At 35.4% G+C, this 25,929-nt stretch overlaps 1 protein-coding gene across 2 annotated transcripts in view; it reads right to left on the bottom strand.

Annotated features, from left to right (window-relative positions):
- Positions 1 to 1,408: 1,408 nt before the first annotated feature.
- Positions 1,409 to 25,929, bottom strand: part of CFAP20DC (CFAP20 domain containing) — an 86,315-nt gene continuing 61,794 nt past the window's right edge. For both annotated transcript variants that reach the window (XM_075095831.1, XM_075095833.1), the window contains exons 15-17: positions 22,086 to 22,147; positions 6,820 to 6,911; positions 1,409 to 1,880 (exon numbers count right to left, since the gene is read on the bottom strand). In XM_075095831.1, coding sequence (XP_074951932.1) covers positions 1,768 to 1,880; positions 6,820 to 6,911; positions 22,086 to 22,147 — 267 coding nt within the window. In that variant the 3' untranslated portion in view covers positions 1,409 to 1,767. The remainder of the gene's footprint in view (positions 1,881 to 6,819; positions 6,912 to 22,085; positions 22,148 to 25,929) is intronic.

Here is a 25,929-nt window from a genome sequence, read left to right as displayed (position 1 = left end):
TGATGATATGTTTGTACCTGCCACAGAAGCCAAATACACAGTCTGATCTTATGCCAAGCCACTGTTAACAACTGCATTTTCAACTGATTCTAGGATATTCATTAAATGGGATCCATAATTACAAATAATTTACAGACATATCATTTTAAATCACTTGCCAGTGAGCTTACTAAGCTCACTTTATGACATTCAAATACATTATTCTTAAAAATTCACTGAGTAATCAGCTTGCAGATAATTACAGTGAAATAGCACTGGATATTATCAAGTAGAAACTTAGAACAAGAATCACCAGAAATGTCTACAGATCACTTCTGCCATGTGATTTTGACACTCCCTTCAACTTTCTCCAGAAAACCATTATGAACTGAACCGGTGGGAATCCAAAGCTTCTCCACTAACTCAAGTCCATTACAACACAGCCGGCTGGACTTCTTGTTTCATGGGCAAGCCCTGCCCCACCGCTTTTCTTCAATACCAGACAGCTGATTTTTAAAATGATTTATTTACCCTTTGAGAAAGTGTCGCATTGGTTGGTGGAACACTAGTAGTGAGAAGAACTGCACGGTGTTGCAGGATCTCCCTTGCTCTGGGCACTGTTTGGAGCCAAGTAGCAGCCATGGCAATGCAGAAACATCAGGATCAGGTTAACTAGTTTTCCGAGCAGACAGAGCTTGACATGTCTCCATGCACAGTATTTTATTCATTTCATATAATGATTTCATTTTCAAAGGCCATGTATGGTCTGGTTTATATCTATAGTCTTTCTCCATGGTCAATAGGGATATTTTATGTACCATAGAAAAAAAAATTGCGCAGTGATGCAGGCAATTTAAATCTCTACGTTGGAACGTTAGGACCCTCACTGAAAACTGCACGGAAACCCCATCAAATGTGTTAAATAAATTACACTCTTTTATTGCAAGGCATAATGGAAAAACTAATACAAACATGTAAGACCTGGACTCTGAGCACGGCTTCCCATATGAATCATATAGAAACCTTCTCGCCCTACATGAAACAAGGCTCCAGTTTTTGAGTGCTGAAGCAATCACTCTTACTGCTCTGCAGTCCTATGTTAAACTACATCAGTACAGTAGACAGTAGCCGGAACTCTCAGAGCCTGCCATATTTACTCGTTGTGGTCTACATCTATAAACTGCCCTTGCACACACCTTAAAGTGCATTGCATGGTACACGCTGTACCAGACTAAGCTTTGACATCATCCCATTACTGTAATATGCAACAGTAGAGAATTTCATGAAGATGAGGGAAATACTGCTTTCTCTGATGACTAAAGGGAGAGAATGAGCTTATGAAACGGTGGCCTTTGAACAACACACCGAATACCTTAGAGTACAAAGAATAAGGTAGCTCAGAACAAATTAAAAATCTACAGTAAGCAAGTAATGAAAAAATTAATTTTATTTGAGTAAAACCATAATTTACAGATGAACAACACAAACCCTCTTGACTGAACTTAATTTGTTTCCATATAGAACCTTTGAATATTGGAAATAAATTAAACTAACAAATAAATGTTGTAGTCACAAGGAACTTTTATGTTATGTGATTTTTCCACTGCATTACAACTTAATATAAAACTATAAAAATAAGACACTATTTACAAAATATATTCAATTTCAAAACTATTGGTTAATTCAAGTTTTAAGTTACATGATAAATTATACAGCTCAGTCACACTTTACAAACAGTTAAAAGATAAATTTACTCTGAGTACAAAATGATATTCTCCTATGATCTGACTATGCCAGTTCATAGTACTTCCCAGAATTTGGATCAAAGTAACAGTTCAGACATGGATCATACAAAAGAGTCAACATTTCCTCATCTTCTTCAGCATTGAGGTCATCTTCACCTGCATTAAGTGTGAAAAGTAAGAATAAATCATTCACTTAGACAGTAACATGGGAATACCTGTCTGTCAGATGTGGCACAGTTTTTCTTTAAAGTCTATCATCTTTTGACTTCTGAATTGTTACATTCAAGATAACAGCAATTCACATTTTTATTGTATTTCTGAAGACTTGTATTTAGTTGAGGTAAAATTATGTCAGTCAGAGTTTGCTTAACAACTGGACTTTACGAAGTCCAATGGAGCAGTTCACCAGAAGTACCTTTACTGATAGTGGATCAAAGTATTCCTAAATGATATTTTTCTTAAACAATAATGTTTTAGTATGAACGGAGCCGGTCAGTGTACACTTAAGGCCTGTAAAAATGAAAGGATTTGAATGTGTGGTGTCCAATATGCCACCTAAATGTCCCGTATAGGTGAGTCTGTACAAAAGAGCTATCGGTATCAGAGACAAAATCAGATTCTTTCAGACAATAAAAATTTTAAATCTAGGTTGTCTGAAGTTATGTAAAATGCAAGAACGTTTTCAGGTAAAAGAAATGAATCCTTCGCCTAAAATACACTGATAAAGCCATACAGACATTTATTACAGATGCTTTATATACTGTAGCTCCTTTTCTAAACCTGTTTATCTTTTATATAAGCTAAATGTAAGTTATATGATCTACAGCTTTTTGATAGGACATAATGCACAGCTGAACGCAATCTGTATCTCAAATTTCATCACAAATGTTCATCTCGTTCTCAGACTGCTAATACAAACTGAATGCTTTGTATGCCCTAACACTTCATAATAAGTAACGGCCTGTTACGTTAACAGCAGCAGTTTCACAACGCTCAGAATCTATTTACAGCCAGGATCACACAACGATATGTAGGTTACATTATCTAGAAACCAGAAAGTAGGTTGGTGCATTTAATGCCTACAGAAGAAGTGTGCACTTTATCATTTGGGAAGAGAGTTCATTTTTGATTCCTCAGTACCATTAACAAATGCCATCAGAAAGAAACTGTCTCTTACTGTAACCAAAGGTAAAAAGGTGAAGCTAAATTGTTGCCCTCCTTGCTGTGGGTACTTCATCAGGCCTGGTTAAGTTAAATGAGGTTAACTGAGATATTTTGTTTGGATAGCTCTTGGGAAAAAACTATGCAGCACAGAAGGAAGGTGTAGAACTGAATGTCTTTACACGTCACATCACAGGAAACAAGCAAATGGTATTCATGCCTTGTTTTCTCACATAGCCTTACATTTTCACCTGGAACCACATCGTTATTTCCATTGAATTCTTTCTTTTATTATTTTGCTTTTCCCTGCCTATGCTTCTCTTCAAAATGATTCTCTTTTCTTCTCTAAGCTTAAATCTCCTTCCCTCTCTACCCAGGAACTGGCCTCTCAGTACACTCCCTGGTTTGATTTAGGAATAAGAAATTCTTCAGACTCATCAGGGGTGTGTACCTCTTTCCCTGTATGCCTTAAATTCATACCAAACCAGAATTAGATTCCATCCAGGACTAGCAAGATTTACACCTCTATAGCAATAATTCCCTGCATGTATTTTCATGTAAACAAGAAGAGAACTTAGCTTTTGAGATGTATCTTGTTTTGGAAGTTAGGCTCCTTTCTTTCAGCATTTCACAATATCCCCAAATGCATTTTAAGGTATTTCTAGATGTTGCAATGGATTTCCAATGGCAGCATGGAGTATTCAGTTTTGAACAGATTAAAAAACCATACGAAAGCCTCAATTCTGTTCTTCTACTTCCTAAAAAGAAGTACTAATTAAATTAAGTGATATTCTTCTACAAGACTCAATTAATGTGTAATGGTTGTGATAGAAGGCATCTTTCTACTTTCAAATGGCATGTTGTCTGCAACCTGATGTATGTAGGAATTAAGTGTCCATGGCCAAATTAAGTGATAAACAAATCACTTTCAAAGAAAATTTTCATAGCTGTTTATGCTGCCACCATCCACAGTTGTGAGGTTAAAGTTGCCCAGGATTGCATGAAAAAAGCCCTTGGCAGTTTAATTTGAATATGATGGTGAAAGGAAAATCAAAGTTTTTGTTCTTAAATCACTATAAAATTAACCATTGGCTGTCAGCAGAAGGGATGATGAAAAGAACACTAATATTTTCTCTGATATGATCCTTGAACATTGAACTACAGTGCTCAAATCTATACTGTAATTATGTACTGCAGGGTTACCATATGACTATTGACAACAGCTGTAGTCCAAGAAAGAAGACTGTTTAGTGCTGTGGTTCCTAGAGCACTATCTTAAGACAAATAACGAGATACAATAAAGTAAGTTCCAGAGAATTTATGACTCTGCCTTTGTCCCTTACTGTGGAATCTTCCTTGTATGACTTGTTCTGTCAAGATAAATGAAATTGTCTTTGAATCAGAAATACCAATGCCCGATAAGGGAAAAATCTATGGAAATTTATCATATTTATGACTCTAAATTTTCCTCTTGATTGTCTTGTGAAACCTGTTGAATAGCAGACTACTACTCATTACATCACCCTATTTAACTATGTACTATGGATGCTGCAAATATTAAGAAATGAACTAAAGAGTAAAATGCTTTCTTACAGAAGAATCACCTTTTTTTCCCCAAAGTTGTGCCCCAACTTAAAGATTTTTTCTAAATATAAGAAGTAAAGAATTTTTGTAAATATACTAATGCTACACTATGTATTTTTCTTTAAGGATGCTTTTAGATAAAATTAATATCTTGAATCTGCAGATTTTCAGTACTGATAATATGCTTTTGTTATCCTGTGATACCTGGAATACTGGAAAACTGCACACACGCAAAATAACCTTGTGACACTTAAGTCACTTCCCAACATGAGACATAACTAATTTTCTAAGGTGATACTTCAAAAAAAAAAGTGAGTAGGGCAGCAGAATTTTCTGGAACAAATTTGAGCATTCAGTTTATTGATCAGATCTTGTACTTGATTGTCAGTAATAAAACAGTTCTTTTGTCACACAAATAACTAATCTCAAGTGAAGTGACTAATGAAAAAAAAGTTTTTTCCGAAGTGCTAGAGATGTATCACAGGACAAGACCTATTTAGCATCTCTTTTAAAAATGGTACTTCACCTACTTACCATGGTCCATCAAGATTTTTTTAAACCAAGGTACCTAGAACACACAGATTCTAACGTTTGATGGGTACAATCTGATCTGATAAGCATGTATTACATGGCACTGCATTTTCACACACCACCATACGATGTCCAAAGATCTGTGTTTAACTTAAGCATATCTTTTATGTGAGCAAAACCATGTCAGTTTTTCTCAATATAGTGCAAGGACATTATTTTCCAAGGACTGCAAGCAATCAGAAAGGGAGGTTTGGAGTTGCTTGAAGATGCTATATATTGTACAGGTACCCCCTTACTTTACCACTCAGGCCTCCCCTACTGAGAGCTGCTATGATTACTCTGCTTCTCTGCTACTTTAATAGGGATGTGTGTCTAGTAGTTCAGAAAAAAATCCAAACTGTCCTGTTTGGGGGGGGAAGGTCATGGAGTGCCTTTGTTCTCTTTTTTTTCCTCCAACTTCTTGGGGAAACAAAGCTTGATCACTTCAACACTATGGCAGTTTTTTTGGAGTATTTGAAGATAGAAAAGTTTCTGTGTGAAGTTATCAGAATTTCAAATACCATACATATACATGAGTCAGAATTTTATGTGATTGAATAAAGTAACAAAAATAATAAAACAAAATAAAAAGCTATGGTATATAGAGATTTTCTGTTCTCCAAATGTGCAATCATGGAGACATAATATAAAATATTCCAGCATAAAGGAAAAAGAGTTTAGGAACAATTTACAAAACAGTTTAGAATTCTAGCGTGAATAGCAGGAGGAATACAAGAAATTGCCAAGTATGTATCTTTTTAAAAGCTTTTTAAAGATAATAATCCAATTTTTAAAATTTACAGAAATTCTAGCTTTACTGCAGCAAGCCTTGGATTTCATAACACTAGCATAAAAAACTTCTCAGAGACCTATCACAAATTTATATCCAACATACCTTTAACTCAAGGATTACTGTCCAATTCTCTTTGGCTTACTGAGGACCCTTAACAAAACATATTATTTGATTCTTCAAAGTAAGGCCCCTTCCTGACAGTGAAATTCTGTTTTGCTGTCATGAACAATTACAAATATACATCTATGAAAATATTCCCAATTTCAGGGGCATACTCTATTTTAGACAGTAAATCACTGAGACATCTTCATCCCTTGGGCAGCCATAATACACAGGTCAGATTTATGAGATTTCACATTGAATTCCCCAGACTTAAAGAAAAATGTGGATATTTACCCTGTTTCCTAAGAAAACAGAAAAGAAAAAGGGCGTTTGAAGAAAACAAGGTATTTGTTTTATTCTATTGTTGTTGACTTTCCAGTTTTTTGCCATTCCCTAAGCAAACACCATTAATAAACAAAAACCTGTAACACTTCAGGTGGTGACAAGAGTCTTCACTCAGGATATCATGCTGAGATTTTATTTAAGGCTAAATCTGAAATTTTTCTTCAGAAGTATCATTTACGTAAGTGTAGTTGTGCTTCTGAATAAGAATGTTCAGTCTTTGTGTTCTTTCTTTCATAGGCTTGCCATCCCTACTAGCATAAATTCCTTATTTAAAGCAAATAAGATGTGTTTTGTATGAGTTAATCCATATCAAGCCAAAACATTAGGGAACTGCAACTACATAAGTTATTCTTCTATCAGAGGCAAATAATACTGCATGCAAAACTCTGCTAGCTTGAGCTAAGAATAACAAATAAGAGAACTTGGAACCAAACTGTAGCAGTATAGAAAACTATGAAAAAGCAGCACCAGGACTACAGAAACAGCATTTAGAAACGTCTTTCTAACCAGGTCCTTTTCATTGTCTTCATAAATTCCTACCTGGAATACTCTGATTTGTTGAAGACTTAGTGTGCTCTTCCAGTTGTTGGCTTCCAGGAATGATGGGGGGACTGTACACGTTCAACCAGTCCCTGAAAAATACAAATCAAAATAGCATTCAAAAAAGCACAGTTTGTGTTCCTATTTGTTCTAATTCTATTGATTATTAAAAAAAATTTCAAAGGAAATTGCAGATTGTTGAGCATGATAAAACAAAATCAAGCTGGTTTTTATTATAAAAATAAACTTTAGAGTTAATACAGTTCTTAAACGTTAAGGCTTCTTCCTTCCTTTGCCTTTTCACCTGTTCTGTTCACACTACAGATCTGTGTTTTAAGTCAGGTTTGCTTCGCAGATTTCAGCTGGTATTGCTCTCTCAGCAAAAGGTGTACATGAGGTGTGACCCATAATCCACAGAGCTATACTTTGAAAGCCTATTTTGAGAATATTTTTTGAGGACTAAAGACGTGAGATGAACAACCTGTGTTTGATGAGAGACTGTGGAGATCAATTTGATTAAAAATCCTTACCCTCTCTAGAGGAAAAAGGCTTAAGGACAATCACAAGAGATGTGTTTGCTTACCCCTCACTTGGCACTGCCTGGAGCCCCCTGTAATAGGGAGACACAGCAAGTGCTGTATCTTTCGCAGCCTGGATGGCTGGTGAGTTAGAGCTGAGCTTAGTCATGAGATGGATGCCACCAATAGAGCTATACCAACTCAGTGCTCGTAAACTGTGGGACAGCTGATTTGTATTAAATAATTGAATCTTTCCAGTTTAATTTACCTTTAAAAATTTTCAATATTTATTGAAAATGGATGGAATGAGTGATCAGAGCTAAGAACCTACTAACAATTTTCTAGTGTTTTTTAGAAGGAAGCATTAGATTAAGTCAGGATCTTTTTGTTGATAGAATTGTTGATATTGAAAAAACTTATAAACAATTGTAACAATTTTTTATTGCTATAAAACGTTATATGTTATAAATAAAAAATTTATTGAACATAACATTATTTTAGCTACTGCTAAGACTATGCAGAGGACTCATCATAGCTGTCACATATCTATTTTGCTTCTATTAAAAAAAAGTTTTGATGGGATCTTTATCACAGAGGAGAGAGTACAGACCTTCGTCACCTGTTCAATTAATGGGCAATTTTTGCCTCTCCTGAACTACTTTGTGATAGCTTTTAAAGATTATTTTCACATTATCATACATTCATGCAAAGTTCAATGTTCATTTCACATGCACCACTTTATGATACACTGTTTTTGATTATTACAGCTCAAAGAAAGGAAAACAGAGCAGTCATTTTTATTGTTATTTTTTACTGCAAACTGAACTGCAGACTTGTTCACTGAAAAAGTGAGTAGGAAACACAAGAATAAGAGGTCACTCACATTACACTATCAGTCAGAGAAAGATAGCCCTGGAAGGACACATCTAAGTCACAAACTTCAGACATTCCTTGTGCAGGTAATCACATCTTGTAATTCTTTTCATATATGAAACTAATCTCTCTACACTGTGCGTAGCTGATGCTTCCTTAAGTTCCCATCTCCTTTTCAGCAGCAAAGAGCTGTAATACATTAAAGCTTCCATATAGTCACTAACTAGACTGAATAACTGCAAGTTAACACTAGAACACAGAATTAAAGGGACCTCAGTAAGTCATCTCATTTTGATAGAACCAGATCCATCCTTTTTGACCAACCTGTTTCACTGCAAGGCAAGGGGAATGGAAGGGAAAAGGGGTCTTTAAATTGTCCTATGTTTACTTCATGCTGGTGGGAACAGTGCATCCCTATGAAGTAAATTAAACTTGGTTTGGGGTTGATTCAGCTTATGTCTGGCCATGGATGTTCCAACAGCTGGCACAAAAACATCATGCATGCAAACTTGTGCTAGAGGCCAGGAAGATCAGCCACAGCTGAGGAGGTAACTCCAACATCCATAGCTTCCTCCTAGAAGGGATGAAATTTTCCGGAGTTTGACAGATTTCTTTACATTGCCAGACTGTAGTTGTCTCAACTCAATTGTCCAACACCAAGTAAACAGGTAATATACTTCTACTTTCTGAAAAGCCTTGATGATCTCATGTAAGATTTGCTTCTGACACAGAAATCTGGCAAGGCTCAGTCATGTGTTATAATTACTAAAATATGCCAATTGCTTTTTTTTTTCCTTCGTTTTTCTGCTACTTCTAGACTTGTTATTGATTCCACATCATCTCCTGTTGGCATGTATGCATAATCTGGGGTGAATCAGGGGACAACCACCTATCTGTTTGCAGTCAAAATGGAAAAAACTAATTTTCTGCCTCAGGAAACAGAACTGCTGGTGTAGAAATCCAGCAAGTAGTATAGCACATTTAAAGGAAGAGATATTGAATTTTCCATCATTTCAATATGTAAAAAACATACTTCAAAATTTTTTTATACCATCATATTATTTTCACATATATGGCCAACTTCACAACCAATCCTTCTCCTCTTCTGCTGTTCAGCTAAGGCCAGTGAGAACTGGTACGACTAATCCACACAGCTATATACTTGCCTAGACATCTCATTATTAGCGCTCTGTCTTTGCTCACCATATTTGTACTCCCTGAATTCAGCCAAAGGCTCTTTTTTTACAACAAAGCTTCAAAGGTTTTTAGGAATAACAGTTAAATATATGCTATGATATCCAGTGGCATGGTAGAATACGTTTTCCATTTCTGCCACTTGCATGTGTGGTTTGTGCTGCCTCAGAATCTGCCAACATAAGCCTAACACTAGAATCTGACTATGCACATACGATGTGGTCAGACAGCATGAAGAATTATCATGTATCTGATTCTCTACAATCGCGCTGAAACACAATGTCAGCAAAGGCAATCTCTTGGAGAAACTGTGGCAATTTTAGAGAAGGTAGGGAAAAACTCTTAGTGCTAATCTACATCTCTGCTTCCCAAGCTACCCTTTCATCTAAATTCACTACAGCTTTTTTAAAAGACAGTGATGTTTGAGATCCAGGGAACTAGAATATTTCTGCTAGGAAGACTGCTGAAGCAAAAGTGGTGCAAGGACAGAGGAGAGACAGTGCTTGCTTCTAAAGAGAATTATCTCAGTCAGACCAGCAAATGTAGTCAGAGAAGTAAAGAAGCTTTAGAGTATATATGCAGTTCTTCAGGTATTGCACAAAACAGAAGAGTTTGGAGATACGTGTTTTTCATATAAAATATGTATCAGAGACTTTCTGAAGAAAATAAATAGCTGGTACCTAGAGAGTGGAGAGGATGTTAGTAAGAAGGAAAGAAAGATAATAAGGCAATTACCTCCAATGGAAAAGAAAGAGACAATTCATTTAGAGAACATTGAGGGAGGAAGGTAATCATATATCATTGAACCAGCATTTCTGTTAAACTAATAGTTCTTATTACTCAGGAAATTTATGAATTTTAGTTTGAGGTCTCATCTCTGGAATGTCTTCCTGAAAGATCAAGTCTGAGAAATCAGAGATGGGATGATCTATGAGTAGCTGGATGATTTTGTCTTTGGTTTTGTCCTTCATTTACTGAAGTAAATTCTTATGTAAAGGACTTTTTCAGTTTCATCTTTATATTTATTTTGATGCATCTGGTTTACTAGATGAATTATTATTTTCTCTAGTAGGTGCAAGTGTAAGATATAGCAATTTTGATGGTTCTAAAGGGAGGCAAAGGACTGTTTATTTCTGACAGAGGCAACAAGAGATGTGTTCGAGTGTTTAGTATTTCCTAGTAAGTCAGTCTACGTTCAGTTCATGTTTTTTTCTCTCAATGTCCACAAAAACCTAATAGTTTTGCTGTTCAAACCCCTCCCAGCAAGACAAGTAATCAAAACACTACAGTATGAAGGATTCATTGTTGACTTAATATTACTTTTAAAGGTGAAACATTTTACATAATATATATTAAAAACTGGTTTATTACTTCTATGTGTTACTTAACCATGTCTAAATGAACTTTTTCTAAAACCTTGGGGGGGAAAAAATATCTCATGAGTGCTGAAATCTTCTTGGAAAAACTGCAGTAGAGAGTAAATATTGACAGTTGATTGATAAACCTCTGAAAAGCGGAGCTGCAGTGGCAATTCTAATAGGTGCTGTAGTCTAGCAGTCAAGACAGACTTTTCCACAATGAAATCTGCAGTTGCTTTTAGGAAGCAGCTAAAGCATGTGTGTGAGAGAGAGCGTATGAGAGTTAATTAAAAAAAAATCCTAAAAATTTGTAGACCTTGCCTGAAAGTAGAGCCCAGCATGGAGACAACCAGCAATATTCTGAGAAATGCAGACTGTGGCCTGTGTTCCCATTTATTGTGTTTTTATTCTGACTGAATAAAAAGTATTATTTTTGGGAACTTCTTTAAGAAGCTAGTTTATCTCCTTAAAACAGAAAAGCTAATCATGCATTCTGACTAATTAAAGGCACTCTATTTATGCTATCAATGCCTCCAGCTGCAATTAATACAATCGACATGCAATAAACTATGTAGAGCTTTCCCGATAAGGATGTGGAATGCCAAGTACTGTCTTCTGACATTGTGAGTTGTGTCATATGAAGGCTCGGAATAGCTTCCACACACATTCAAAGCATCATGCACCTTTAGTGACTGCACTGAAATTCATTTTTCTGAAAGCTACTCCCCATACCAAAATATCTTGTTATATTATGGTCTTTTCTTAAAAAGTACTTTCTGAAAATGGTTGTTGCATATTGAAATATCACATGATTGCTGAATTGTTATGGAAAACAAAAGAATATTTTGGACTTATGAACATAAGTTTCAGTTTTATTTTAATACATTAAATTTTCAGAAAATGGCATCCATCAGTAAAATCTGTTGAGAGAATTAGTGATGCTTTATTAAGTAGCACATATCAATGACAATGTATCAAAATTTTTATCCTCAACAGAAATCCAAAGAATCAGAGGGTTTTGATTTATATCTTACTGAACAACTTTGATATCTGTAAAAATTCAAAGTATTTTTGCTTTTTAGCCTATCCTACTGGCTGGACTGAGAAAATGGCAAATCATTCAGTATAAAAATTTTTAACATTGCTGTGAACTGAGATAGCATAATTAATCACATTTCTTTTGGAACAGATTTTATTTATATTATTTAAATCAATGGAATAATTTAATCCGCATTATTAAAAAAATAAAATCATCAAAGTTTTGGTAGGGTTTTGTCCAACAATCTATGCAGGAATTAAAAGGAACATTCAAATTATTCGGTCAGCCTGGCAGTATACTTAAAAATGTAAGGCAAGGGCTACATTGTATCAAATCAGGGAATGAAAAAACAACATCAGTTTTGTATCATTAAGAGCACATCAGACTGACAGACTATTAAGCATTTGAGGAGTACAATCAATAAAGAACACAAGAGATTATATTTAACTGCGTGAACTACTTAGCAGATCTTTATGAATACTAGAGGAGAACTGGCTCATGCCTGAGTGATAATAAGAGGAGCACATTTGCTGAATTATTTTTTACAGTGGATAATTCGACTAGTTCTGTGGAGGGTCAGAGAATGCCAATGTACGAATCAAGAGTATAACAATATTTTAAGGAAAAAAGGACCAATTCTTGACATCTTGTGCAACTATCAACTAAAATCTCAGCATATACTTCTGTTGTATGAGTAATATTTAATACCACATGAAGAAAATTCTGCTGCAAATGTTCCAAGTGAATAAGTAATACCTTACCATGACCCACTGAATGCAAAGTGCCAGCTCGTATCACAAGTATAGTTCAGTATAGCCTAAATATTCAGTTCTGCTAAGATGAAGACCTATTTTTCTCATGTGTTTGGATTCTTAATTAGATCTGTTTAAGGAAGGTTGTTAGTGACTAGTTCAGTTCATCCATAAATCAACAAAAAGTCACATAGCTTTGTAACACCCCTCGCCCATTCCCTGCTACAACTTTTTTGGAGCATGTATTCTTAGGCTCCTCTAGATTAGCGGAGCTGAATTTTACATTATTTACATATCTGCTGAACTTCACACAGGTGTGCAACTTCATTAACTTAAATCAGATTACCTATACACACCTATTTGAGCTCTGCTTTGTAATGTATGAATGATGTATGCATCATGGGAGAGTTTTTTTAATATAAGCATTTCCATAGAAATAAACCCTTCAACAACAGTTTCAGTAGTGAAGTAAGGACTTATGAAGGCTATTAACAATAAGATGTGTTTGTGTTATCATATGTGAAAATGTTGAAATCAAATTTCAGGTCCTGCCACTATATATGTCTGGAATAATTGCGAAGTCATCTTAGCTTTAAATTGTCCATTATTGTATCTAAAATTCTGCAAACAATTTTGATTTTTGAAAATTCTTGAAGTACTTACATAAATATGTCATAAACCAAGAAACATTCAATATTAATTCATACATCAGTAACTGTTCAGTTATTCTCAAGGTGGGAAAACAGTATCTTTTTAATAGAAAACTGAGTGAGTATACTGAAGATGATATGCTATCAAAAGAACATAGAGTACACTTATACAAAGAAATCAAGGATTTTTGAATGCACATTTTAATAAAAATCTTGAAAAATAACATAAATATACATGTCCATATGACTTTGCATTAATTGAAATCTCCATTTTAAAAAGAAATATCCCAAGTATTTAAGGGCAATCTGGAAATACATTGGTGATTAAAAAACTGCAAGCCATGAGCTGCATTGTATTATTCTCCTAGAGTGTTATTGGAGTTTCAAAATATCATTAAATCAGCACAAACCAACACTTATCATTTCCTGCACATTTTTCAGTGAGCTGCATTCTGACTATGAGTAATCTGTTAATCTGTTCTTTGCCTCACAATCTGTCAAAGTGACAGATTCATTCCATCCCTAATACATAATATCTTCATTTACTGTATGCCTTACTGGAACTTCCTTTTTTTGCTAGCACTAAGATTTAGAAAATCACAAGCATATTTACAGAATGCATTTTTCCTTCCTGAAAACCACTTCAGCAAGTCCAGTCTGCCAAACACCATACTTCTAATGGAGGCAGAGACACCTCCTTAAAAACTAATGAAATTATTTTTCAATTAATTAGTAACTAAAAATAGATGATAAAAAGTACAAGTGCAACTGTACATGGAAGACTTGAATCTGCTTTTAAGGTCTTAAATCTGTAAATAAACTGGTTTATGGGTGCTAGATTAGATTCAAAGATAGCAAAGGAGATATGAATTCTACTTATTAAACAAGATATTTAGATAGTGTAAGGTGCTATTACAAGTGTGTACAGTATAATCATGCTGACTGGCATTAGCTGAAAGTTTGACCTGTTAATGCTATCCCATTTTTCTTTCATTATCAATGTTCAAATGATAAATTTGTGCAGGTTATTAAAACCATACACAGTCATCTGCAACAGCCTAAAAATACAAATGACCTAAGTTTGGAGCTTTAACAGCTTAGTAATGAATATATCGTGCTGTTTGGTCAATGTTTTGACATTAAATACATGGAACTTCTACCATAGCTTCTGTTAAATGACAGTAACATTGGAATTTGCTTAAAGACTAAACTTCTAGTCCATCACCACGTTAGCTTGCTGGCTAGATTATAGTTTCAATATTCACTAGGAATATAAATGACACCAATAGAGAAAACCAGTGTTTTCTCATTTAATTTAAGTAAAATACTAACCCTTTCTTCTTTGCTGGTTTTGTTTCATTTATCAGAAGATGAGCTCTATAAATTGGAAGTAATGAATTTGCAAAGGTGTGTTAAAATTCCTTCATATTAATCTAATCTTAAGCAAGTAAATTCTAATAACTACATCAGATAGTCATTGATCAGTAAATCAAGTGGATTTCCACATTTAATGAAGTGCCCATTAGGTAGGGCGAGCTTCCTTTTTTACATATTTTTTCAAATTAAATAAACCTTTCATTTAAAAAATATATTTTAATATTCCACCAGTTCAGGAAACACCTGAATCTAGTACTTAATGAGTGTTGTTGCAATTAAAGTAATTCCTTTTCTCCACAGCCAGCCACCAACAGCATCTTACTGTTCTGTCCATTCTGGATGTCGACTGCATCCCATTTAGCTTTTTAATGGATGACATTGACCCAGAGGGCTTTTGAAAATTAACGGAGACACATGACTCAACAGAACACTAATATTGTCAAACGTGTTAAAGGTGGTGCTGTTGAATGCTCCCATTCTGTGAAAACTATATTTCTTTTTCAGAAAAGTAAAAAAAAAAAATGTATGCAGGAGAACTCTGACCTTTTAGTATATTAATGGAATGAATGGCACAGCATGAAGCTGGAAACTTCGTCATTACCACAAAGTGAGAAGTATGCTACCCCAGTTTAATTCTTCAAAACCATCAAGTTCTGTCAACAACAAATGTAAAACACCATAAAGGAATCAGAACCAACACTCTTCCACAAATGATACCAGAATAGCAGGGATGGGAGGTGTGGGCATTTGTGCCCTTCAAAACCCAGACAGTTTTGCTCTATAAGAAAATGTTATATGCATATGGAATGTCAGTCAGGAAGCCTGATTTGTCTGTTTTTAAATAAGCTTCCAGTTCAGAAGTAGGATGGAGGAATAAATATGTATTTCCATAGATGGGGGGCTGGTTAATGATAATAAGCTGCTTCTCTCCAGAAAAGGGAAAAATACAACTGGTAAAAACCAATGTGGAAGCTTGCCTGCCCTGTGAAGTACCCTGAAATCCCAAGGCTCTAAGAGCTGTCAGAAGTTGGAAAGAGACCTTAGACGCTGGCTTGTGGCTGGACCAAAGTGTCTTGTCACCCGTAAGCACTGGAGATCCCCTGGAAGAAGACACACTGGCAAAGAGCCATAGCAACAGTTCAGCTGAGTACTGAAGGAGAGATTGCAATACACTATGAACCAGGAATCCCAGACTTGTAACCTATCTCTTCCTTTCAATCTAAGAGATTTTAGAGGCATGTAAAATCTTGTACTGCCTATTTTCCATCTCTACATATAAGCACAGTCAGACAACTCTGTTTGAATGGCCCAGGAATATTCAGAAAAAGGGTGGAACAAATAAAAAATATTCTCAATAAGTCCTGAAGCTACAAAAAAAAAAAAAGATATAACCTACCCTATATTAACATAGATGCAACTGCATCTTTGGAAGCATTTGCCACGTTTTATATTCAAGCCCTTAGTGTCTATGCTGCCATGTTTACATTTTCTCAGCTTCCCATACAAGGGAAAGCCATTTTTGGATTATTTTAACAAGCTTTTACGTGTTAGCCACTTGGTTCTCAACAACCTTTCTGCAGCTTAGCTTTTTACCATCATGATTAAAAAATTTAACCTTTTCAATTAGACGTTTCCTGTGCCGTTTGCTTCGTTTGTCATGTTCTTTTTCATGCATATTATAGCCTGACAAATGCAGCAGAATTTCGTTAATTCAGATTAATGACTGGGAGACCTATTGCAAATTACTCTATTTTGTGATGAGTAAAGTAACTGAACAATACAATGAAAAATCAAAGTACATTTTCTGATACATTGTTCTTGTTCACTTATTTTGACAACTGTTGTGTAATTTTATAATACTTCATAATATAATATTGTCTATTTTGCAGAAGTAATGGCAGCGTATGACTTTGGTCTTGTAATGAATCGTAAAAATAAATATGCTTCTTTGTTTGCAAAACTCCATCTTTAAATTTGCTTCTTAACTTTAAATTGTTCTGCTATTTAAGCCTTTCCTTGCAAATACGGGAGACAGATATTTTGTGTCTGTATTTTGCAGCATGCATGTTGGAGAAGTTCTGGTATAGTGCAAATAAATGTTACAGCTACAATCCTTCTTTTTCTCCTCCATTTTGTAGGTGAGTTTCATCTTACTGAATCTCTCAATAGTATTATAACACATGCATCAGCTATTGGAATGTTTAATTTTCACCTGGAACAGATCAGAGTGCTTGAATGGTAGTTTCAAAGCTGAACATACTTCTAATATCTGAGAGTTTGCAGTGCACGTGTTTTTGTGCTGGAATCATTGATATATTATGTACATTTCAGGTGCCATGATAATGGCAACATTTACGGCAACAATAGGTTCTAAAAAAAAGACTTCTGTAGCAAAAACTTTTAAGCAAAGTAAAATAAATAATTTATTTCCTAAAATCAATAGTGGTCAGTTAAGCATAGAAAGCGGTGTTCATTATATTTAACCTATTTACCAGAACTTCACAAATAATCAAGTTTGAAAAGAAGTCAACATGTATTTAGTTAAAGAAATATGTTTATCCATTTTACGATTATCTGAACTACTATGCATGCATATCATTATAAAAATAAGAAAATCCCATTGTTTGATAAAGTACTATTAAGGATATGGGTTCTGCTTTAATTTTAAGGTAAAACCTACAACTTCTTCAGAAAAGTTTATAGTTATTGTCCTCCTCAAATATGTTAACATGCAAGTCAATGAAACATTTCTTTTGTGATGGTAAGTCTCAAATCTATAACGTTTATCATAATCGGAGAAACACCTTCACCAAAAAAAGGGAAGAAAACTTTATTGCGTTTTTTGCCTTTTTTTCTTTTTTATTCTAGGGGAGAGAAGAATGATGATACCCTGATCAGTCTAATGTAACACATGTAGGTTACAATGACAAGACAGTTTGCTTTAGTCAGCCTGCACCAAGCCCATGTGAAGTGAGGTCAGTGGCTATTACTCATTTGTCAAAGACTGCAGGCCCTTATCAGCCAATTATAGATACAAGAAACTTTATACCACATCCACAAGTGGCAAAGCTACAAAGGATTTAAACCACAGTACAGTGGTGACACTTTTTATAGATAAAACATAAATCTAGACAAAATGCTAGCCTGAATTGCATCATATTTTCATTTAGCAATTTTAGTAAACACTTGAAAATATCCCTGGTCTTCCTTAAAATACAAATGACCTCATATGCTCCTTAGTTTTAAGAGGCTTATTTTTTACTTACAACAAAACCACTGATGGGATCTAATCTAAACACAAAAAATCCCATTGAAAAAGCAACTGACTTACATGTACAGAGCAGATAAATCTAGCTTATTTTACAAGTTAGGTACTGGATGGGCTTGAGGATGGTCCTGAATCCTATCACTTCAGAACAACTGTAATACTTTTCATAGCAAAACCTATGGAGATAATCTCCACAGAAGCAGGTCAGAGGGTCATGGGGAAGAACAAGACACTGGACAGGGTAGATGAGAGCCTGACAAAATGACATCTCGTTGCTTCTTCACATTCTTGCTGGGGTTTTGGGGCTGACAATCTACATCATCAGGTACAGATGGATGCTCAGTATCAGCAAGGAGGCTTAAGACTCCCCTCCTGTCCCTGCATTGGGTCATGATCACCCATCAGGTGGGGCGAATTCCAACACATAGGGCTGAACAGGGAGGGTACACTATATACTGATGCATGCACACCTTCACATATCAGTCTTGCAAGCGTGAGCTTCCAGCAGCGCAGAGAAGAGAGGTGGAGCTAACAAGGGAGTACAGTCCTATTTACTCCTGGTAATTCTGTGCAGGTAGCCTTGACTAAGCCCACAGCAGAGGCACAGACTTCAAAAGATCATTTTCATTGACTGATATACTAATTAACTTCTGCAGGTTCCATCAACCCTTTGAAAAGCTGTCAGCCCCACATATATGGAGAAGTTTGTGGAGGCTGTTGATTTTAGAGCTATTAACATATGAAACCCATCAGCCATTAATAGGGCCAACAAATTAAACTTCAGTTTAAAAATTACTTTAATTTGTGAATGAAACAGCTTGATTACTCTTTCTTTGGTTTGAGACCACAAACTTTCTCATAAAATGAGGCCTGTGTTCATCTTACATTTTTGGCCATAGTCCAAATCAGGCATTTACTATCATAAAATCTCTGTGCCCACAATTCATGATAGGAACACATTTTTCTTATTTTAAACACACAGAGTTAAATGTCTGGGTAAAACCTAACTGGAAATCTGGCTGTGTACATTTTGCATGAAATTGCTTAAGTAAAATACACTTCTTGTGAAAGGACACCCAATGAAATGCTGAAACATTTGTGTCCTACTTTAGTGTGGTTTCTGGGGAACAGCTGTTTGAACTTCAGAGGAACAAATTTTATTTGGTAGCTTGGGAAGAGTTGAGTAGGATGCCAACAGAGATCTGGTGAGGCAATTCTTATAAAGCTAGGTTTCAACTTATAAAAAAACCTCTCTCTCACAGATGGAAAAATCAGCTTTTATCAGAAATAAATTTTCTGGAGAGCATCTGTAGTTCAGAAAAGCTATTAATAAAATTAGGCTCAAATGATCTTTTTCAGAAAGCAGCTCCACATTTTGCAGTTCAGTATGGATGAAATTCCTTTAGGATATTTACTTCCTTTCAGCATTGCCTTTAATGAAACTTTCAAACCTTCTATGACACACAAATACTTTGGAGGACAAATGCTTACTAAGTAGGTGCAGGGTACATAGCAATTTCCAGCCTCTGCACTGGAGGAAGAAGTAACATAGATAGTTACAGCTTCCTATTTGGAGAGAGGAGAGCAATTCTGATATTCAGCCAGGACCATACAGCACATCAGTCAGTGGGAAGTGCATAGCTAAGGCTTGAAACACTGCACATCATCTTGCTCATCTGGCTCTGTAGCCTCTGCAGTCATTCTGTCTCCTTTCATTAACTGGTTCTATGCCTTGCAAAGCAGCATGATGTGGAGGTGATTTGTATTGCAGTAGCAATATTCTTGGCAGACTTACGACCTTTACCCAGTGGAACCAATAGAAAATTAGTCTAGCTGGGTCTTTTTATTGACTACATTTCCATTATCTTCACAGGTGCTTTCTTTCCTGGCTTGTTCTTTTATCTTATTATAGACAGAAGCTACATTTACTGGACAATAGCTTCCACATTGCTCTCTTTTCATTCCCCAGAAAATATCACCACTACACTTTTTAAAGTTACTTGAGACCTGTCAAATTCTTTATCACTCATTACAACAAACTATTTGTTGTTTCAGTAAGTGTGTCATGTAACTGTCTTCACGCCATGGCATTTATAGCCACTTATCTACATAGGATATATATTTTTTTTCAAATATTCTGTGTGTTCCCCTGCATAGCTACAGCAGGCTTAGAAAGATTTAGACATTTTCCAGTTGCTCACACACTATACTACTTGTTAAATTTGCTTTAAAAACACTTTAGGAACTAAGTTATAGAATTGCCATTAATTTTATCTCCCTCTCGTTTAGGTATACACTCTTTGTGAAAAACATTACAGAGTTTTCCATCATAAATGAAAGGTAATGATGTCAATAATGGTATTCAAGTCACATAATCTCCAGTTTTTATATCATGATGCAAACCGACCTCGTAATTTTGTCATCTTCTGTATTTACAGCCCAATAATGCTTTTCTGGCAGTTCACAAGGGCTACTGAATTTATGAGGCACTTTCAAGTCAGGTATTTTACAAATACTTTGCCTTTGCCTGCATTTCTCAAAAATGATTTCTACAGAAATTTAAGTCTACTGTGTGTACTGGATTAAAATAGCATAAGAACTAAGTCATAATTTATACTATTTTGTTTTAAATTTTATTATATGGAAATACAAGTTTTCATTGTTGATCATATTAACTTGATATGATGAAATGCTTTATTTTTACAGATAATGCTGTTTATTCTGTTTTTCAGTATATAAAATGTACCGAGTACCAAATTGCTTTAGCACATGCATAAAAATAACTTAATAAAACATGACTCAACCAACGTGTGAGCAAAAAGAAGACAAACAATGTAGCTTGCACTAAAATGGCAATAGCCCATAGGCAATTCTAATGCCACCAGAATCTTGATCTCTATTCTGGAATAAAGAGTCCTCGACAAAGTGTCGGTCACAAGGTACCTGGTATCTTACTCTGTGGATTCTAGTCAAGTGTCTCTGCCCACTTCAGCCATCGTAACAACTCATAAGGACAGAGGTAGTTCCTTGGACAACCAGCACCCAAGGCAGAGAGATTTTCTAGACCAACACGAGCACTTTGATTTACATGTGAAAGGGAACAGGCATCCAGGATTATACTTTAACTCTAGTAATATACTGCGTGCGCTAGGAAACATATGGTTGCATGTTGCAATAACTGATGCGTCTGGGTGGAATTGCACAGCAAGTTTCATAGTGTTCGCTTCATAAAATCTTACAAGAAGATAATAAAAATGTGGATGGCAAGTGAAACAAGTGAATGAAAACATCTGTGTGAGGAGAAACGCATATTATCTTGCACTGACTGGCAGTGCACTATTATAAAACATTTCAGACTGCTGATAAAAAATGAAGAAGTTGTATCTGAAACATCCTCTCCTCTTATCCCTCCCAACACACATACATTGTCCAGTTAAAACTTGGACAAGCAAAATCCACATTAATAACATTGAGTGAAAATGAAACAGAACTACTTTTCAAAATAAGTATGCCTCTTGTTTAGGCTGTTAAAAAATTGACAGAGTGATGTTGAGGTTTCACAGGTACAAGGCAGTTCTGAAACTGGACAATTAATTTTGACTGTCTCAATCCGATTATTTCTCCCTAATCACCCTCTCTCCCTGTCTTCAAATCCCCATCTCACCTTATATTAAAGTCACAGGGATTTTGTTGCTGATTCCAAACAAAACAGATCAAGCTCAAAACTTGACAGCCAAAATATATTGTAGACAGGATCCCTTTGAACTATCCCACAGCATTGTAACACCCTCTCCTGACTGGGGTATCTTTTGAAAAGTCCTACCTAAATAAGTAACCTTAAAATCTATTGCTACAAATTGACTCCCTGACACCTGCAGTCACGTAAAGAATTCTAGTTCTAAGCCTTCAAAGCAGAGAGGGAGAGAAGGAGAAAGAAAGAGGTGTATGTATGTCAGATGAGGAAGATTTGCTGAATCATGCATCAAAGCAGGTGTAGGAGCAAGGCCTATGTCAGTTTAAATACACAGTGGTGCATCCAAAACATACAGAATTCAGTTCTGCATTCCAGGACAATGCAGACATACTTCAGACAGTGACTAAAATGAGCAATAGAAAAGCCCTCTGAGAAGAGGTTGCAAGTGAAAAGAGATTTAAGATTAAATCAAAGAATGTCACATTTAATATTCAGAACACTCTAACTGAATCCTTACTGCCTAGGCTATAAATGGAATCTTACCGTGGGTTGGAATGAGAAAGTGGGCTCATTTCTTTCTGATAGTGATGCTCCTGTCTGACGGGCTATGGAAAACAAAAAAATAATAGTGAGAAAAGAACTTTGCAAATATTCTTTCAGCATGTTTAGAAGTACGTAGGAGATCTTTTATGAGCATACACATTTGCAGCTTCTGATATTAGAATTTTACAGTTTTTTCTTATCTGTGAAATTTAAAAGGGATATTCAGATCCTAACTGTGCAGAAGTACAACCTAACAGATGATTCTTGTGTGGGTGGAAATACATATGAATTAAAGAGTCAACCACACGGCCATTTCTCTACTGCCTGTGTGGGGACAGAGTGCAGACAGAAAGGGAAGGGTGGCAAAGTCTTGTCTGATAGAGAAGTCTGGACTGTACATATATAGGAAGCATGGTGCAGGGATTCTTAGTTGGATCTGTGCAGAACCAACCATTCTTAAGACAACACAGAGCCAGAGCTTATACGGCTGGCAGACAAGGTTCCTTTCTCATCAGAAGCACCGTTAACAGCAATCTTAGCAGTCCCAAATGAAGTTTGCTGACGCATATATGCTTCTCTATGGCACTGCCAATCTGAAACGTGGATGAAGCTGTTCATGAATAGCTAACAGTGGAATGCATGAATATTCATACAAAATATGCTAATTCTCCACAGCCTTCAAATCTTACCTACCCTTTGTAAGAATATGCCCCAGAGGTTTTAAACTACACTTGGTTTACGGCATTAAAAACAGTCATTTGCAAGAAAGATCAATATTCATAAACTGATATAAAAATTCAAGAATTATAAAATTCAGAAATACATTTTCTCTAGGTATATATGTAGTGCTTTCAGAAGAGACCCCCCCTTGCCATTATCACATACCTCAAAAACAGTTCTAAAAAAATTACTGAAGGCAAAAGAAATGAAAATACAAGCATACATTAACAATACTTAGACAATTTAGTACATGAAATGCTAAAAATAAATACTAAGGAGTATGAAAGCAATTGCTTTTTTTACAGAAATCAATATAAAAATGAGTATGTTCTCATGGTTTCAGGAAGTAGGGAGGGATGTTGTAAAATATATGTTCAGGATGAATGACATCCTAATTACTGCCAAATATGAGTCACTGCCTGGTGGTGGATAGTGCAATTCCCAAATGATGGCTAGTGGAAGACTGTGGATGAGACAGAAAGTGAATTAGAGAGTCTATAAACCAGAATATCTGTCTAAATAATTTTTAGTCTCATTTCATAGTAAAGAATAGTCTCCCTCAGTTTTGCAATTTGAATTGATGTGAACAGATCCCTCCAGGGGCTGTCAAACTGAGCTCTCTGTTGGAATAATTCTGGGTTTAAGTATCACTCCTCTTGTCTGTCAGACTTCAGTTATGCAACGCCATTTTTTTGTTAAGTGGCTCGCTTTTCTGAATCATTACAAAGGAGGCCAGAAGACCTTCCACAAATTAGGCACAAACCTGGAAGTACCCTTTCAGATATTTTGTAGATCAAGGTCTATGTAACTGAATTTCTATTTAGGAAGTTGCTTGGGAACAAGTAATCTTTCTTCTCTGTGAGTACTCCTTACCCGAAAGACAGTTCTTAGTGGTGAGCATACGTTGGCGCCTGCTAATGGAGCACTATACCATTACAAGCTTCTAGGATTTATCACTGAGCAGTCTAGGAGAATCTTCTTTCTCCCTTTGCATTTCTGACTCAGAATCAGGGTCCATATGCAAGAAGATATACTGAATTCTCTTATATAAGATCTTGCTCCAGAATGTTTGTGTTTTGTCTGAAGTGGGGAAACAGCTACCCAAGAATGGGCCAATTCCCTGCCAGGGCAGGAAGGTCTTACTGGATCTCCAGAACAAAGCAAGGCATTTAAGCAGAGATATTTTGGAAGCTTTGCAACTTTTCTTGGATAATGTGTTTATGTGCAGGCTTAAACTTCACATTATACTCTGCAATATATAGAACTGTGTTTTTCGTATTGTTGCAAAGCTAACATGGAAGATTTAAGAAAACACTCAGGTAAGACACAGTCAAATAAAGTCTTTTAAAATATTTAGTTCCACATAGACATATTATTGATTTGGAACTGTGTCCCACACACATTTTACAAGGGTTTACAATTCTGCGTTGAAGTAAATCCATTTTAAAGTAGAAGTTTTCCATATTTATAACTGATAGCTATGCTGGGTAATGTATAATATTCAAAGCTATTTTTATTCCTTTTGGCTGTCATAGTTTACAGCAGCTGCTAAACGACTTACATTTCAATGATTTGTCCTGACAGCATATATTCAGTTCTTGGTAAACTATCATAGGTTATAAAATACACTTTTAGTATATCTGTTTTATAGTTTTCAAGGACATCTGTTCTAACTGCAACTTAGCAATATGATTGATCTATGTGCCCTAACATTCAGAAGGGTTTCTGAGTTTCATTAAAGTCAGTAACGTGAGAATTTTCAATGCATCTGGAAATCAGACTAACAATGGAAAATGATGGAAAAAACAAACTCACTAAAAATGTGTTTTATATATAAAATATTACTTTGATACAGAAGTTTACTATCTAACATGTTTATATCTTGCCCTGCCTTGCAAAACATCATAGGTATTTCAAACTGAAAGATACACAAAAAGCTGCCTTCTGGTGGTGCTGTTGCCATAGATTCCACTAAGGGACAAAAATTTATAAAATGAATGAAAATTTGGAATAAAAATACTCCCTACTTATCTTTGAAGAACATAAGAGAAAGCAATAGATACTACTGATTTAAATATTCAGAAGATACATCCTGGAAACACATGTAAGCATGAACATTTAAACCTGACAAGAATTTCAAGCTGTCCTTAATTTGTCAAACTACAATATGAGGATTATTTCTACTTATTTTCTATACTGCACTGCTAAAATCATTTGCCTACACAACTGGAAGAGGGCTACAGACACATGCAAACTTTTCTGCTGTTTGTATATCTGATTTTGGAAGGATTGATCATTTGCGAATTCTCTTGACTCAACTGAAATGATAGTAGTACTAAAGATCAGTGACATAAAACCAATTCTGCTTTTATTCTACACATATTTTTTACATTATATATATAAGGAATAAATATATATAAGGAACACTTATTGGTAGAAACTGGAAAGTGAAGAAATGATGAATTTACTCATTTTAGGTCTTACACTAAGATCCCACATTGCAGAAGACTGAAATCCAGGAGGAACAAACTTTGTATGTGTTCTAGTCACTCCAAGTAGGCTGCATTTTGATCTCTCAGTTATGTAGAAGTAACACATTTACTGCTCATGAGAATGCTATGTGTGGGCATTCACTGAAAACAGCTATATGAAATTACCTGACAGATTTACAGATTTGAAAGCCAGAGGGAAGAATTAGATCAACTCATGACCATACGTATATCACAGGCTATTAAACTGCAGATCACTAATAAAAACCACGGAACATCATCAGATCTTGAACTGAATGAACCCTGAAGCAGGTCCCTCTGAATATACTCTACTTGCAGAAAATTCTCTACTGACTGCTTTTGGTATTTGTCAGTTGACCAGTTCTAAATTCATTCAAGGTATGCTTTATCAATATTGTATGCTTCTCATTTATAAACAAATATTTACAATGGTCTTAACATGTTATATCTAAGCAGTTCCCTTATCAACTGTAACTTTATCAAGAAAATTACATTTTTTTTTGAACAGGATGTATTTTCTATCAAATAATCTTGACTACCATTAACCATATTACCACCCTTTAAATCTCTGTTAACTGAATCCCATACCAGATTCTTCACTATTTTGACAATGA

The sequence above is a fragment of the Phalacrocorax aristotelis genome, chromosome 6 (assembly GCF_949628215.1).
Source record: "Phalacrocorax aristotelis chromosome 6, bGulAri2.1, whole genome shotgun sequence".
Lineage (NCBI taxonomy): Eukaryota > Metazoa > Chordata > Aves > Suliformes > Phalacrocoracidae > Phalacrocorax > Phalacrocorax aristotelis.
Note: the sequence above shows the minus strand (reverse complement) of the source record. Positions and strands in the feature narration are given on the sequence as shown.